The following is a 16,791-nucleotide window of genomic DNA, read 5'->3' on the forward strand; positions in this document are numbered from 1 at the left end:
AATAAACTCTTGCTTATATTTCCTTGAATTTTTCCAAAATGAGTTTGCTAACTATAAAGCTTTATAAAATGCCTTCACTTCAAACTGGAAAATTAACTAATCATCTAAAAAATAAATATATTAATCCAATTATTATGTCAAACATAGTTATCCATTATAAAATGATCAAGAGCTAAAACATATTGGTCAAAGCGATACTAATAACCAAACCAAAAATCATTTCCTAATTTCAACAAACGGTTTCTAACTAATAAGTATTTTTATTAGGCCTTACATTGAAACAAGAGGACTTAGTATTTGAAACACTTACAACAAATACATAATATTGCATTGAGCAAACCATTAATTAAACTTCGAGCATTTTAAAACACAAAATAATCATAAAAGAATCAAAACCTCTTTTTCAATATAAATGAAAACGATCCATATAATATGACAAACCCACAAACTCAAATCAAATACAACAAAGGTTACAACACTATAGTCATTCATATCGACCAACAATATTTAAAATTCACAAAGATAATGCAACGAAATATTTCACACACCTAAAAATATTTCAAATAGAAGGAAAGAGCCAAGATAAAAGAAATACCTGGGTGGCAAATAGAAAGAAAGAAAGAGCCAAGATAAAAGAAATACCTGGGTGGCAAATAGAAAGAACGAAAGAGCCAAGATAAAGATATTCATGATAATTATTGAACATTATAAACATATAGATAAAAGTAATTGATTATAATCAATCAATAAAATATTTAATAAAATGTGAAAAACGCAATTCATATATGATTGGATTAATTTATATACATGATTTGTAGAATGAATTGATTCCTTTATGAAATCTTCTAATTTTTAATTTAAATTTTTTTTTAAATAAAAAATTGAGTTTTATATAAAATTTATTTATTTTATAAAATATTTCTTTCATCACATGCATCGCACGTTAATTTTCCTAGTATATATATATATATATATATATATATATATATATATTCAACTTTTCTTAATTTATTAATTCTCATAAAAAAAAATAATGAATATTCTAAAGAAGCTTTTGATTATTTCAAAATGACATCCCATGCAATTCGAATATCAATTGGATCTTACTTGAAATTACACTTTATTAATAGTAAATTAAAGTAAGAAATTGACACAAATAACTATCATGATCATAACTTTCATTTGGTTTTCTGCCTTTTTGTGAAAAACAACTCTGTTCTGGCTTGAACCAAAGCCATAAAATCAATCAAGTTGAACAGTCCCAGTCTTTTTTACTTATTATTTGTGAGCAATTCGCTTTTGTCCTTTTGTTTGGGTTACCAACCATCCTCAGAGATCATACCATCTAGACTAATCCCCACACTAGGCATTAATCAAAATCTTTTCACATCTTAAGTTCTCAACTAGTCATTGAGGCAAGCTCAAACAACTGTTTCATTTAACCAGCTCTGCGCTTTCTTTGTAAAGTTACAAGCAAAACTCTAGACATACTGAGTCTAAAATACAGAAGAAAAACCGAGCAAAATTCATGGCCAACGGCTTAGGAAACAAGAGCAAGGTTTTACAGGTTTATCTCTGGTCGAATTTGTTGTTGCTTGGCCAATTCTTCGAGTCTGCTGACAATCTTTTGAGCCACATCCCCATATGCTCTGGTGACCGCTGAATCAGGCTTTGATATTACCATTGGGAATCCTTCATCAGAGCTACTTCTTATCTCCATCTCCAGTGGTATCTGAAACAGTAAAAGAACAGACTGACTATAACATAATAATGCATTAAAAATTCTGTATATAATTGCAAGAACAGTATCCAAGGCGATGATATTAGCAGCAACACAAAAAAGTATGACAGAAGATTTTTTAGCAGGCTTCCATGAAGGAGCTCCCGTAAACCAAGTCACATGCTCCAGCGGAAGACAGACAGCCTTTATTGTGGTGGAATATAAGAGGAAAAAGGAATTTAAAAAATGTTCGGAAGCATGAAATTGGTGCCTTGGAATTAGAATTGGAGAAAAATTAGTTCAAACGTTAAATTAATTTTTCTCCAATTCCAATTTAAACGCATCAATTCCATGCTAAATATCTGGGTAAAGATTGAGCTTGAGCTTCCTAGAGGAACTCCATGGAACGAAAGGAACATCCATGGGAAAAGGCAGCAAGTGCAGTAGGGTTTATGCACATGCACACACACACAGGCCCACAAATGTGCAAACACATACTAATATTCTAGCAACAAATCACATGTTGAACACCAAATCATGAAAATGGAATTTGAGGAAGGTTGCTAACTCACTCTCTTCCTCCCTGGTGTTTGGCAGAGGAAATAGGGGCATGGGCGGACAAGAGAGATGGAGGCGTAAAACTGAATTAAAGCACGGTTAATCCTGTGAGACATGTTCTTCCCCTCCCAACTTCCATACTATTAACCCTCTCATGGATCGCGCGATATGGCTCTTGATTAGACACGTACAATTTCCTAGTGGTGTCACCAACAACTTGCATAGGTTACAATAACTTCATTTCAAAAAACAGCCAACTAACATATTATAACCAGCTATCCTGAAGATCAAATTAGAAAGCATACCTCACCAAGAAATCTCAATCCCATGTCATCACCCGTTTTACGAGCCCCTCCTTTCCCAAAAATATGTGAAGGTTCACCGCAGTGCGGACAACTAAAGAAACTCATGTTCTCTACGATCCCCAAAATCTGTTGGAGCAGCAAGACTTCTTAGAAAAAGATGATAAACAGCAAAACTAAACTTATATGATAAAAAATAATGTGATATCATTATATAACATTATTACCATCTGCAAAAGCTGTTAGTAAAAGTAACGAAATAAAATATAAATGTGAGGATATTTTGCCTATCATTAAGGACTTTTTCATTTATTTCATAGGTAATTTTGTTTATTTGATGGGTAACTGTTTTCCTCTTTCAACTTCCATATGCTCTGCCTATGGTTGATTGCAACTACGTTGGTGCTTTTTTTGTGCTTGATTAATTTGATTTTACCTAGCAAAAACAAAGACTATTATGTTTGAGGTGCAAAAACATACAAGGCGCAAGCAAGCATAATTATGCAAAAATTACAGTAACAGGGGAAGTCAAAGATCTCAGGAATTACATAACAAGGAGAGTCAGATATCTGTGGAAGTCTAAAAAATAGTGTCCTTTAATAGAGGGATAAAGGATCACCAACATGCACTAGAACAATGACTTATAAAAAAATAAAATAAAAATAATAAAAACATACAATAGAGCAATAATTCCTTAAAGAAGCGGACCAAAACTCATATGGGATCAAACAATTAACAATAATTTTTGAAATTTAAAATATATGTGTGTATGTGTATATATAATAGGAGAAATGACTTGCAATAGAAAAGAATGGAAAAGGAGAATTCATGTAACATCCATCCGTATGGGATAAGGGAAAGGAGGATGATATAAAACGCATGAAGAAATATTTAAATAAATAAAATAAAATAAAAATCCACCTGCTTTATAAAAGAGAAAAACATAGTAAAAGAATAGTAAATACAACAACCAAGCCTTTTTCCCAACTACTTGGGGTCGGCTACATGAATCCTATGTTTCCATTCCGCTTTACTTAAGGCCATAGACCCAGTCAACAGATGTATTCATAGGAATCATGTTCATATTAGTCATGAAAAGAATAGTAAATAGTTTCAAATTAAAAAAAAAAAAACACATGCAATAGAGCAATGATTCTTTAAAGCCCACTTTTGCGTCCCTTAAAATTCTACAGGAATAATTTCTTTGTAAACTGACCACGCTACTATGGAAAAGGAGTATGACCCTTCACTTGACATGAAATATATATTAGAGTGCTGGATGGTTGATCAAGAACTCTCGAGTCTGAGTCAAGTGGTAACAATTTGATAATCCATAGAGACAGTACCAACCAATTATTTTGTCTGGTCATTCTTATTTATTGGAAAAATTAAGTCAATCTTTAGTACTATGTACCACACCCCACTAAATGAGTCACGATTTGACCTGAATCTCTTGGAAAATACGGAATCACCAGTCATGGATGAGTTCTCCTCAAAAAATTCCGCCATGGAGAACAAAACATCAAAATAAAACACCTTAAAAGGAAAAAGCATGAAAATAAAATCACAAGTGGTATACAACAGTTAAAAAGGAGGATCTGTTTGCATAGAAGATAGGAGATAAAGAGGCGGACCAAAACTCATATGGGATGAAATAATTAACAATAATTTTTGAAATTTAAAATATATGTGTGTGTATGTGTATATATAATAGGAGACATGACTTGCAATAGATAAGAATGGAAAAAGAGAATTCATGTAACATCCCTCCATATGGGATAAGGGAAAGGAGGAAGATATACAGCGCATGAAAATATATATAAATAAATAAAATAAAATAAAAACCCACCTGCTTTATAAAAGAGAAAAACATAGCAAAAGAATAGTAAATACAACAACAACCAAGCCTTTTTCCCAACTACTTGGGGTCGGCTACATGAATCCTATGTTTCCATTCCGCTTTACTTAAGGCTATAGTCTCAGTCAACAGGTGTATTCATAGGAATCATGTGTCATATTAGTCATGAAAAGAATAGTAAATATTTCCAAATTAAAAAAATTAAAATTTAAAAAAATAAAAAATAAAAAAATCAATATAACTACAAAAGAGGTTAGATAATAGCAAGTTCACAATTACAGATGTCAACTCTTAGCATTCCACAACGGACATAGATGCTACACCATGAATGCATGCGCCAAAAGGAAACCACCTACAAGTGTGAGATGAGTTCGACAAAAGTTGAAGTTTCTAGATTCTGGAAACTGTGTTTAGATAGCAGATAGAATCAACTGTTCTTTTTCTTTTCTTCTATACAAATCAAATACAAGAAGTATGCCCAATACAAGTGCAGAACCTTCCATAGAAATATTTGAGGAAGAGAAGACTATTCAGTGTGAAATTTTTGGAGTTTTCCTGTGTCACATGGTATCTAACTAATACATACATGAACATTGCAATTATATTAAAGCCTGATATTATAAATGTTATCAGCAGAACCTAATCCATTTTATGCAACTCTAATTTAGATAATATCTACATAATATTCAATGTAATTACTAATTACCAACATATATAGATAACATGCAGAAGAAATGGTCATACAGGAACTTCGACTTTAGAGAACATATTCACTCCTCTTCGAACATCCATTAACGCAACGTCTTGAGGAGTTGAAACAATCAATGCACCTACCAATAAACCAAGAATTAGTATTTACAAAAGAGCAATTATTACAAACCCTAAGGGCTGAAATCAGATAAGTAAGTTATTCCTGTCTCACACCTGAGACGGAGAATGAAACAAATCAAATCTGCTTTGTTTTATTTTTTGTAGTTTTAAGGCAGAACAACTCCCCATTTTTAGTGTGTTTATGTACTTTGAAAGATATGTTCTTTAACCTTCAAATGTTTACAAACTCATCTAAAATTTATTAATGATTCATTGTTGTTCTAATGTGAGTATGACCAATTATTTGAGTTTCAATATGTATGGCTATTATGTCACCACAAACTCAAGCTAAATTCTCCATTCATACAAATAAAGTTAATGACGGATGGACAGAGAGATGTTAAAATTAAACTGTCACTACATAACCTGAAACATCAATCCGTGACAATATTAAATGTTACTTAAAGGTGGTGTAAGTTTACAAAACCCAGAACGAGGTAACTGCAAAAGAAGTCCTATTTGCAAGTTGAATAGACGTGGAAAATCGAAAAGAAGGAATTAGTCCTCTGATATTTGGCCAGGTTGCAAGGTTTGCATTTCAAGTTTTTCGAATAATGTGAACTTCTCTAAGCCATAGTGTGCTTCGTGGCATTTTACTTAAGCCTCGCCAAGCTGTTCCTCATAGTGAAACTTCAAAACCTCTGAAACTATGTTTATATTCTTTACCTACCTGATAATTGCAGCCTCTGAGAAATGGAAATCTGAGCATCACCAGTGCCAGGGGGCATATCCACCACAAGTATATCAAGTTTTCCCCAATCAACCCCCCTTGTCATCTGTTCAAGAGCTTTCATCACCTAAATGAACAAAAATATATCAAATTCCAATTAAAGCAACAAATTTTATAATAACGCCCTTTTAGACCCATCAGTATAACCACATTAGCCTAAATAAGATCAATCACTGAATCTTTCTAAACGGCCAGCACTTCACAAACATAAGTAGTTCGATTGCACTTGAAAAAAAAAAAAAAAAGTGTGAAAAAACAAGTACTAAAAGAACAAAGACAAACTTATACAGTAAAATATGATGAATAAATACCATAGGACCTCTCCACACAATTGGGGCATCTTCCTCCACAAGAAATCCGATTGACATACACCTGATTCCATGGTTTTCAATAGGAATCATTTTCTTACCTGTTTAAAATATCCCAAGGCTAGTCAAGATTCAAAGCAGTAAAGAATAGACCACAAAGGTTACCAGCTACATAAAATCCAGAACCAACTTGACATTAAAGCAAGCGATTATGGCCATATGTACATTAAAAGAAACATGTTACAATTTGTTACAAAAAAAAAAAAACACGAGTGATATGAGCAGGCAGTTCAACCGGTAAAACTTGATCATTTAACTGAAACAACAATGTTAACAACCATCTACTCCAAAAGCTTAAGTTGTTAGAGAGGGTGTAACTTAAATATTTAAATCCTTCAACACGCCCCCTCATGTGTGGCCTTCTTTTGGTCCAACACGTGTTTCAATTTTAAATTATCACGATGAGGTTTGAAATCAAGACCTTTACTCTGATACCATGTTAACAACCGTCTACTCCAAAAGCTTAAGCTGTTAGAGAGGGTGTAACTTAAATATTTAAATCCTTCAACAAACAATATATTCCGATGCAACTTGAATGTGTTGAAAACAACAACATATTGAGACACCAAAACATACAAGGTTGCATCAACTGGATCTACGCATACCTCTGGCATGTGTGCTTTTTCTACCTTCTTTCTTTGTCAACTCAGTTACCTTTAGCCAAGTAATTGACATCACAAACAAATTTTGGTCATCCAGCAGGGTAATTCTACAGCTCCCAATACAATAAAGTATAAACACACAAATATACTGCTACTAATTGGCACAGTTACTGATTTACTACTTTCCTACCTCATTTCTTGAACCTTTTACTCTTCTTTTGCTCCTTGGCTATTATCTATGGCCAAAATGGAACTTTTAGTTTATTAATCCAGTGGTGGGTGTAGCAACATCAGAATATATTATTCTCAATGTCTTTTACAGAAGATCACTTGAATCAAAACCTCACTTAAACTGATCTACTAATAGTTAGCAATTTGTCCTCCTTGTATTAAAAATGAAAATTGTCTGAGTTGATAGTTCACAATTTGTCTATGGGATATAAGGTGTTTGTTTGAATTGCTTGTATAAAAGATGCATGGTATATCTAGCGCTATTTGAAACCAATTAAAATATATATATCACGCTTCAAGATATTTATGTGTGATAAAAGAGATTTCTGAGAGATTATTACACCAAGAAGAATATATATTTACACTTGAATTAATGGAGCAGCCAATGCAGATCTGTTTAACTAGTTGAAATGGGAGCAATTCTATTGGAGGAGTTCAGTGGACATGTCACACATTCAGTGGCCTAATGTCATAAGACCCTTGGATGACCAGCATGTATACTAACTTCTTTAGTTTCTACCAAATCTACCTGTTTAATTTTGAAAAAATCTCAAACCTCGTGTTTTTGCCTTTTCTTTAACATGAATATTGTCATTTCCTTCGTTTAAAAAAGGAAAAAAACAAAAAGAAACCTATCATACATTACATGCGCAAACACTAAAAAAAATGCACTTGTATATATATATATATATATATATATATATAGGTGGCTTACTGAATTCAGTCAAGTATACTTAGCTTTAACAAACAAACTTGGAATTGATGCGAAAGGGCAAGTCATAGTGTCAAAATCAACAAACTCGGGATTGAGAAGAAAAGTCAAGAATCATAGTGTCAAAATAGTCAAAACCAAAAAACATTACCAATAGAAATTAACTTAAAATATGAAACCTGCTATATATAACTTCCTTAAGCAATTCACCTATATGAACTATGGGCATGTCACAACATTGAGAATATAAATTCTAGAACATCTTACAAAGAATTTTAGATGATTAAAGTATCACCTACACTCACTTCAGGCTTTTCATGAATTTTCATCATGGTAGGAATAGACGGTCCATATACATCGGCATCGAGCAACCCAACCTTCAGTTGGCACTTGCTGGCAAGTGCAACAGCCAAATTAACTGCAAATTGCACAAGTATGAATGAGAAATTTTGTACATTAGTAAAAACAATATCAGAAGTTGCCTCGTTTAATTGTAGTACCATGAAACCACACAACTCCACATGTGGACATAGTGTTAAACCATCTCTACAGAGATGACAAGTTTTAAAATATCATTTCTACTCTTACAACTCCATATTTACCGCACTTTTAGACCCCTTAAAGTGCTGCAGATGCAGCAATTTGAAAATGTACATCATCAACTTAATATTCAGTACTCCCCACAACTATGTTTCAATTACATGAGAACTGTTCCCTCACTATAACCCCAAAAAACTTAAAAGCATATATAAGAAGCAAACAACAGAATACAAGAGACTAAGAAGATTAGATTGAAACGCCGATTTGCCATCTAAGGAAAAACATAGCTTCACAGAACTTAAGCATTGATGTTAATGTATGCTTTAAAAAATAAAGGGCATCAATTCAATCCATTGTAAGATATATTTTCCATCTACCATGGGAAAGAAAACCAGTCAAATTTATAAGTCATCATTGGTTCCTCGTAAGTACTCAAGTTCGGTAGATACTACATTCTCTGAGAGTGAATCTAGGTTGCCACAATCAGAAGCAAGATCCTTGCAAACCCAATCAGGTTGGCTGGTCATGACCTGATTTCTTTTTTGCTTTTCTTTTTTTGTTAAAGAATCAACCCACCATTAGCCACTTTGGACTCTGAGATCATTTGCAAAATACGGATGCATGCACACTTATAGATGTTATGTGTCACCATATTAATCTTTTTAATTTTGAATTCCATTCCCTTCGTTGCTTGTTATGTACACACACATAACACGCCCGCATACATGTATATGGAAAATAAATGAGGGGGGAGGGGGAGGGGTTCTAACATAGAAAATTTTCATCTTTTCCCTAAACACCAATTCATAATCTTCTCAAAATGAAAACATTGCATCATTGAATTGAAAATAAACAACATTGCCTCATCGAAATGAAAAATAAAAAATGAAAAAACAAATGGGGTTCATCGGAAGACCTTAATTTCACAAAATTTTATATAACCCAGTAGCCAAAATAGCCAATTAACATAATCATCAAATTTTCTTATCGAGCCATAAGTAATCATCTGGAGAAAAAAACCATTTCATATATCCAAATGTTGATGAAAATTTTTCAAAAAATAAAAATAAAAAAATTGCCAAAGCGACAGGGTAAGATTACCAGCAGTAGTGGACTTGCCAACGCCACCTTTACCAGAAGCAACCGCGATTATATCTTTAACCCCATCAATCTTCAGGCTTTCCTTCCCGCTCTGCGTAGCATAACCCCTAACACTTCCAAACTTCTTCAATAAACACACCCATTTGAGTGAGAAAAAAAGAAAACAAAACAAAAATCAGTTTCTTTCCGATAAATAAATTACAACAATTTGAGAGACGAATCGAAAATCCACTGCTTACCGTGAAAGATCTGAAGAAATTCTTCATGAATTTTCCTTCAGTTTTGAGAATCAACACCGAAAGAGAAATGAGTTGCAATGACTGCAGCAAAACTCTGATTGTAGAAAATTTATTTCAGGCCGAATCGGCCAAGCCATATTTATCGCCGGGTTGCTTCTATACCCGTACTCTATAGGCTTGGGCCGCCCAGCAAAAGATTTTCGGACCCCGACAATTATAGAATTGTAGCTATTAGGTGTAACGGGTGGGAATTTACATATTTACTTAAAAACTTAAATTATTATGTAGTGATACATACCTACTCATTTATACTCATTCACTTTTTCATCCGGATCCGATGTGGATAAGCTTTCTCCTTTGTTACATTCTCACTCACCCGAACTCGCAATTCCCTCATTGCGACTCGGGCCACCTTGCCTATTCGGGTTGCAAACTCAGACGCCTTTCGAGCCGGGCACTTGGCGTGGCACCGGATCAATAACTGGATTTAACTCTGATAGCAATTGTAACAAGTAGGTACTTATCCATTTACCCAAAAATTTAAATTATTTGGTAGTGTTGCATACCAATCAATATATCATTCACTTTTTCATCCCGATTCGATGTGCTCTCCCTTGTTACACTAGGCTACTAGCGAGAAAAACTCAGTTGCACCCATTGCATCGTGCAACAGGCATATCGGACTGTTTATTGTCGCACCTACACGTGTATTACACGAACGGTCCCGATACGCCCGTCGCAGGCACAACCAAGTTTTTCTCGCTATTAGCGGGTGTTAGAGGTTGCGAAAAATTTGGTTACGCCCATTGCACGGTGCGACGGACATATTGGGATCGTCCATGTAATTCACGTGTGGGTGTTAAACGGTGCAACTGGCACAGCTAAGTTTTTCTCGTTTTAGACAGATTGTTCCCACTCTCATCCGAATGGGAAGTTAATAAGGATGGTATACAGCAATTTTTTGAGTTATAAGACAAGTGTCTAGTCCGGTTACACAAGGGGTTTTTGTTTTTTTTGTTGCTCTATCCCAATTTTTCTTTAAATTTAAACGTTTAGATAATTATTTTACCAATAAAATAAATAAATAAATAACATCAAATCATATAATAGTATTCAAGAATACACATTCGTGAACCCATCCAAGCTTACAACATGTTTATGCTTATGAATATGTTCATGAGCCCATGTCCGAGAACATTTGTGCACCTACAAGTGCTTAGTGTTCACGATATATGTAATTCGAACCTAACAATTTTGATATTGACTTATTTATTAAATGAGTTCAAATTCAAATCGAGTTTTAAACATGTTGATCTTGAGTTATTCATGAACAACTCAATTAATTTGTAACCTAATTGAGATGCAGAGACTTTTTTCAAATAGGTTATATGAACATAAAATTATAACTCCTGTGTACATATACTCCTTGAAAATAAGAGGAATTCATATATTTATAGTTCAAACATTCTAAGTAACTAAGAACCAATAAATTTCTTATAATTACAATACACATAAACACAAATTATCTGATATGCTGAAAATTACTCTATCAAACTAGTTTTATGACGCCCCTAGGGACAAAGTGGCGTTAGCAAAGATCTGGGAAATAAATTATTGAGATCTCGCTTTCGAACCACACTCCTGACTTGAACAGTGCGTATGTTCTGGGATCAATACACGTGTTCTAATATATATATATATATATATATATATATATATATATATATATATTATGATATTTTGTATATTATGAGGGGAAATAAAGGAAGAAGGGTAGAATTAATTATGAGAGAAAAAAAAAAAATGATAGTAAAATTAATCTCTCCACATGTTTGGTTGATTAATGGAATAAAGATGAAAAAAAAAAATAGTATCAATTTTATATATATTGTGTTTGGAAAAGACAATGGAAAGAAAAATAATGGAAATGATTGTTTTATTTTGCAAGTAACAAGGAAAAAATTAAAGGGTAAATTACACTCACACCCCCTGAGTTTAGGCCATATTTTAGTTAGATGAAGATTTTAGTTTTAACTTTCACTTACACCCCAATTTACTTTTTTGCCTGTGAATTGACCCTTTTACCCTCAAATTTTTAATACAAAATATATCTAATCTTTTTGCCTATATATATATATATATACACACACACACACTGTTTGTACACGTAGCCCGAGACCACCACGTAGCAATCCTAACCGTCGCACACATCAATACCTTCTCTCATCATTCTCTCACACATACTCCCCTAAAGCAGCAAACCCATTTCCTCACCACTTTCTCTCTCCTCCAAACTTTCCCTCTCTGCACTCTCACATCTCTGCAATCGTCTTGAACCATCTCATCTTCCTCCTCATAACTCTCATCACTCTTTTCAACACTATCACTTCCGAGTCCATCTCGGACCGAGTCGCAAAGTCCCAACCCACCTTTGCACAGTTCAGCGTCAAAGCCCTCCCTCACTATATGAAGGGTGACAGGGAAGCAGCGGCGGTGGAATTTGGATAGGTGTAGTGGCCGGAGTTTGGTTGATGAGAGCTTGCCGCCGGAATTTGGTTGATGGGTTAGGTCTGTAGGTGACGCCGGTAAGGATGAAGAAGTTTGGTTGATGGGTTGAGTCTGTAGGTGATGAGTTTGGTTGATGGGTTGGGTCTATCGGTGATGGCGGAAAATCAATATTTCGGCAGCCAGAAAACAATTCTCCTTCTCTGAGTTTCAAAGCTATTCAATTCTTCTTCACTACGATACACATGAGAGCAAGGTAACGATTTTGTTTCCACAAAAGTTTTTGGACGAATTGATTTGTGTGCGTGATTTGAATGAGGTTATCTGCATGACGAAAGATAGTGATAGTGTGATGTGAGATTGTAATTAATGGTTTCGCCTTTAAAGCTAGCTTATGCAGATGTATGTGAAGTTGTTCAACCTAACCTCATTAATTGCATTGATTTTACTTATCAATGCTTTCTTCAGCATATATTTCTGTAGAATTTTTGAAATTAGGATTATCAATTTCATTGATTTGAGATACAATTTTGATCTGAATAGTCAGAGTGAACGAGTCTGAGACTGTAACAGAATTGACAGAGCACAGCTCCGTGACTTAGAGTGCAATTATGATAATAGCTGAAATTACTAATTAATTTTGATACGTGAATTACTTAAATTTGACACATATTTTTTTGGGCAAGTAGTAAATTTTGACAATTACCGGAGTTAAATTGGTTGAACGGTCGTAGGTGACACCGGTAAGGATGAGAGCTAGGGAGTCTGTGTTGTTGTTGTTGATGTGGTCTTCTTGTGTTTGTGGTTGTTGTCTCTGGTTTGCTAGGCCAGAGGTGAAGAAAATGGTGCCAATCATGACGCTGACGGTGACGAAGGGTGATTGGTATCACCGAGATAGGTCTGTGCAGAGAGAGAAGATGGCTTATGTGTGAAGAATTTTGCAGATGTGGATATTCCTTTCTCTCCTGGGCATTGGTATACGTGGGGTAGTTTGGTTACAAAAATAATCAACACATGATCAAAGGATAGCATAGTCATTTTTTTACTAAAAATTGATATTTGGGATATAAGTGAAATGTTAAACCACTAATTCAAATATAAGTGAAAATTAAAACAAAAATTTTCATCTAACTGAAATATGACCTAACCTCAGGGGGTGTGAGTGTAATTTATCCAAAATTAAAATATATTTGTTATATATAAAGGGTAAATTACACTGACTTCCTTTGAGGTTTCGCCAACATACACTTACCTCCCTTTTTGTTTACCAAATTATATCGACCTCCCCTAAGGTTTGTATCTTTGTAACACCCGGGTTCCCTTCTGTTAAGGGCCCGTTAGTGGTCAACTCAGTTAATAATAATGTAAGCATTTTTTAAATCAAAATTTCCAATAATACCCTTTTCATTACCCTTCTTGAAAAATGGAAATACATCAATACCCTCCAACGTTTATATTATACTTTTACCACTGCTGTACCTGAAGCAAAAGTTTTAGGTCTACAACTCACTGTCTTTAGTTACATCTTATTAGGTCTTGTTTGAAGAAGTTTACTATGAATCTGTTTTGGTAAGAAAATTGATTATTTACCAAATTCCTAGAATCAAAAAATAAAATAAAATAAAATAAAATTGAAAGTGAATGTCACAAGATATATATATATATATATATATATATACACAACATATAGTTGTATACTAATAATTTTTGGCAGAAGATGAATCCAAGGAATTTGGTATAAGATAATAGAAAAAAAAAAATTTTAAATAATCTATAAACCAATCTTATTCGGCCAACACATTGAAAAAGATGAAGCTTGGTAGGACTATTCATGTTAAAACAGAACAACCTCTTTGCGAATGTGTCTAAAGCCTATTTTCCAATCATACTTCATTAGCATACGGACTTCAATTTTTTTTCCTTCTTCCTGAGTTTAAGCCACTAGGAGAAGATATATGCCATGATATGTACTATTGGCTAGTTGGGAGCACCTCATTTTCGGCATCAGCAGCACACACCTTTTTCAAGGTTTTCTTTGCTTTCAAATGAAAACAAAAATGGGGGTTCTGTAAAAACAAGCAACTTCTTTCTCTCTGTAAATCAAGTCAAGGAATCACGCCATGTGAGTTTAAAGGCTTTACATGAATTTTTTATGTTTCAACATCATTAAGAAGTTCAAAATCCTCAAATTAAAATGTTGAGATCTTTACCACCACCAAAATTCAATCTATATATTACTAGCTGACTAGCTATGTTTGCTTTTGTCTCAAAATGATATACAAATGCAGATGGAAAAAAGAGAATAGATGGAGGTGGAGATGGAGATAAGCAGTCAACGAGTTTAATAGCAGGTGAAAAGTAATTTATTTTTAATTTTTTTCCTACTTGAAAAGTAATAATAAATATAGATGGGCATTTTGGCCTTTGAAATTTTGAAATAAAGTACAATATATATAATAAGGACAGAAATGTAATTACACAATAATAGTTAACATCATCCAATCTACATTTCTGATAGGGGAGGTCTGTGTAATTTGACAAATAAGAAATTAAGTCTCTGTATATTGATAAAACCTCATGGGAGATCAGTGTAATTTACCTTTAAAAAAAAAGGGACAAAGCATGTAATTACAAACTCTCCAATCCTTTCCCGCCATTTCAGTCCATATTCAAAAGAATAAAAAAATTATTGTGCAAGGGATTGGTAACACCTCCTCCCTCCAAATCCTTCCAATTTTCTCCAATTTTTCAAACAAGCACAACATAAGATTTTTTTCCATGTTATCGTTATTTTTTTTCCCCTCTCATTTCCATCAAAACTAACAAGCCATTTTAGAGCCATTAAGGAACGACAAGGTTTTACCGACCATAAAAAGGCATTAATGTCTTAATGAAACTAATATTTGCGACATATTTTCAATGACACATTAATAACAAGGTATTTCCAAATAATAGTTTAGGGAGTTAATGGATCAAAAAGTAACTTAGAATTATTATTATTATTATTTGAAATGTGTTCAGCTCCTAAAAACCGTGGTCCTCTCCAAGTGTGGAAAGGAGGGTGAATTGCGGGCGTACCAGGAACTGTTGTCATTCCAAAGTGGATATCCGAACAATTATCTAGTAAGAGATTGCAAGGATCAGACGACTGTATGAAGGACTGGAATTATCACATTCAGAGGTTCTTTTTGCCTTGAAAAATGACTTCTGGACTACTCTATAGCTAGTGGAAAGAAAAACGGTATTGAAAGTGCAGGACTTCAAAATAAGGTGCTGGAAAGTAAGAAAGATAAGTGCGGGACTTGAATTAAATACATTGAAGGTGCATTATGTGAATGTAAAGTAATTGAACTGTTGTATTGCTGTGTGATTTGAACAGGATTTGCAAACTAAGCCTAAGTGCTTTATTTATAGACTCTTTCCATGCAACAGTTTGGTATGTGGCAATCTTGGCAGCCTCCATTTGGCTAAAGTTCGGACTGCCAATGTAATACCCCGTAATTAATTAAATAGTTCAGTGTATTTAAATTCAATTATGTGTGGATTCCTGTACCTATTATTGTGCATGCTTCATTGTTATATTAAGTTCATTTAATGGTGCATGTAAATTAAATGTGTATGTTGAAATAGTAAATTTATTCATTTAATTGTTTATTTGTTAATTATGTTTAATGAAGCAATATTAGTTAATTAGAATATTATATTTGTGTTATAAAGTATTATGATAATATAATATATTATTTTGTAAAAACAATAATAATAATTATATTAGTTTAATAATAATAATAATAATAATAATAATAATATAATAATAATAATTATAAAAGTTTATTAATAATAATATTAGTAATAAATAATAATAATAGTTATAAATAATAATAATAGTATTAAACCATTGTCATGATGAAATTAGAGATTAGGATAGGATTGCATCAATGGTTATGGTTGGAATTGAAGCCATATGGTTGGGAGGATGGTTAGTTGATGAAAAAAATAAGATATTTGTAATATTTATATTATATATTTTGTATATAAATTAACTAGCTTGCCTTAGAAAAAAAATAAAGGGAGTTAGAAGCAAAGTATAAATTCTAGAGAGCTATTTTATAAGAGTGAAAGGAAAAGAGAAAGAGAAAGAAGCTCGGACCGGTGTAGGCAATTTTACCCGACTACGCGCAGACCGGCGGATTTATTTTAAATCCAAAAAGGCAAGTTATTATCTACTTTTCCCCTTTGAATTAATAAATTAATTGTTTAGCTTAGTTTTATGCATAGAGCCAAGGTTTAGAGGTTAATAAATTATTAATTTTATTTTATTCAATTAATGGAATTTTAATTATATAGGATGGTATATATTTATTTAATGTCCTATGAAATTTATAATGGCTAAAAATAATTAAATAAGACTTTAGGGATTTTTCTAGAATTTTCTAGATTTTCCCGGGCATTTTCTGC

General features: G+C 33.2%; 1 protein-coding gene across 3 annotated transcripts; it reads right to left on the reverse strand.

Moving 5' to 3' along the window:
* Positions 1-1,363: 1,363 nt before the first annotated feature.
* Positions 1,364-9,971, reverse strand: LOC132311255 (iron-sulfur protein required for NADH dehydrogenase, mitochondrial). Of its 3 annotated transcripts, XR_009482908.1 has the most exons (9): positions 9,832-9,971; positions 9,593-9,716; positions 8,247-8,369; positions 6,350-6,447; positions 5,979-6,105; positions 5,183-5,268; positions 2,584-2,709; positions 2,293-2,475; positions 1,594-1,732 (listed from the first exon to the last, which is right to left on the reverse strand). XR_009482908.1 is itself a non-coding variant. In XM_059809099.1 (8 exons), the coding sequence occupies exons 1-8, from the start codon at positions 9,856-9,858 to the stop codon at positions 1,562-1,564; spliced, it is 879 nt and encodes a 292-aa protein (XP_059665082.1). In that variant the 5' UTR covers positions 9,859-9,965; the 3' UTR covers positions 1,364-1,561. The 3 variants fall into 3 exon arrangements, 2 of the variants coding, with proteins under 2 accessions (XP_059665082.1, XP_059665076.1); XM_059809099.1 differs by lacking the exon at positions 2,293-2,475 and having other exon boundaries at positions 1,364-1,732; positions 9,593-9,713; positions 9,832-9,965; XM_059809093.1 differs by lacking the exon at positions 2,293-2,475 and having other exon boundaries at positions 1,364-1,732; positions 9,832-9,964.
* Between the last annotated feature and the right edge of the window lie 6,820 nt (positions 9,972-16,791).

The sequence above is a fragment of the Cornus florida genome, unplaced genomic scaffold (assembly GCF_030987335.1).
Source record: "Cornus florida cultivar Cherokee Brave unplaced genomic scaffold, ASM3098733v1 CherokeeBrave_3.0.0_Hap2_Chr01, whole genome shotgun sequence".
Taxonomy (NCBI): domain Eukaryota; kingdom Viridiplantae; phylum Streptophyta; class Magnoliopsida; order Cornales; family Cornaceae; genus Cornus; species Cornus florida.

Coding starts and splice junctions, on each gene's coding strand:
- LOC132311255 (XM_059809093.1), bottom strand. CDS start 9,858: ATGAAGAATTTCTTCAGATCTTTCACG. Junction 5,269..5,978: donor TCAGAGGCTGCAATTATCAG/GTAGGTAAAGAA, acceptor GTTTATTGGTAG/GTGCATTGATTGTTTCAACT. Junction 2,710..5,182: donor TCTCTAAAGTCGAAGTTCCT/GTATGACCATTT, acceptor CTGCTCCAACAG/ATTTTGGGGATCGTAGAGAA.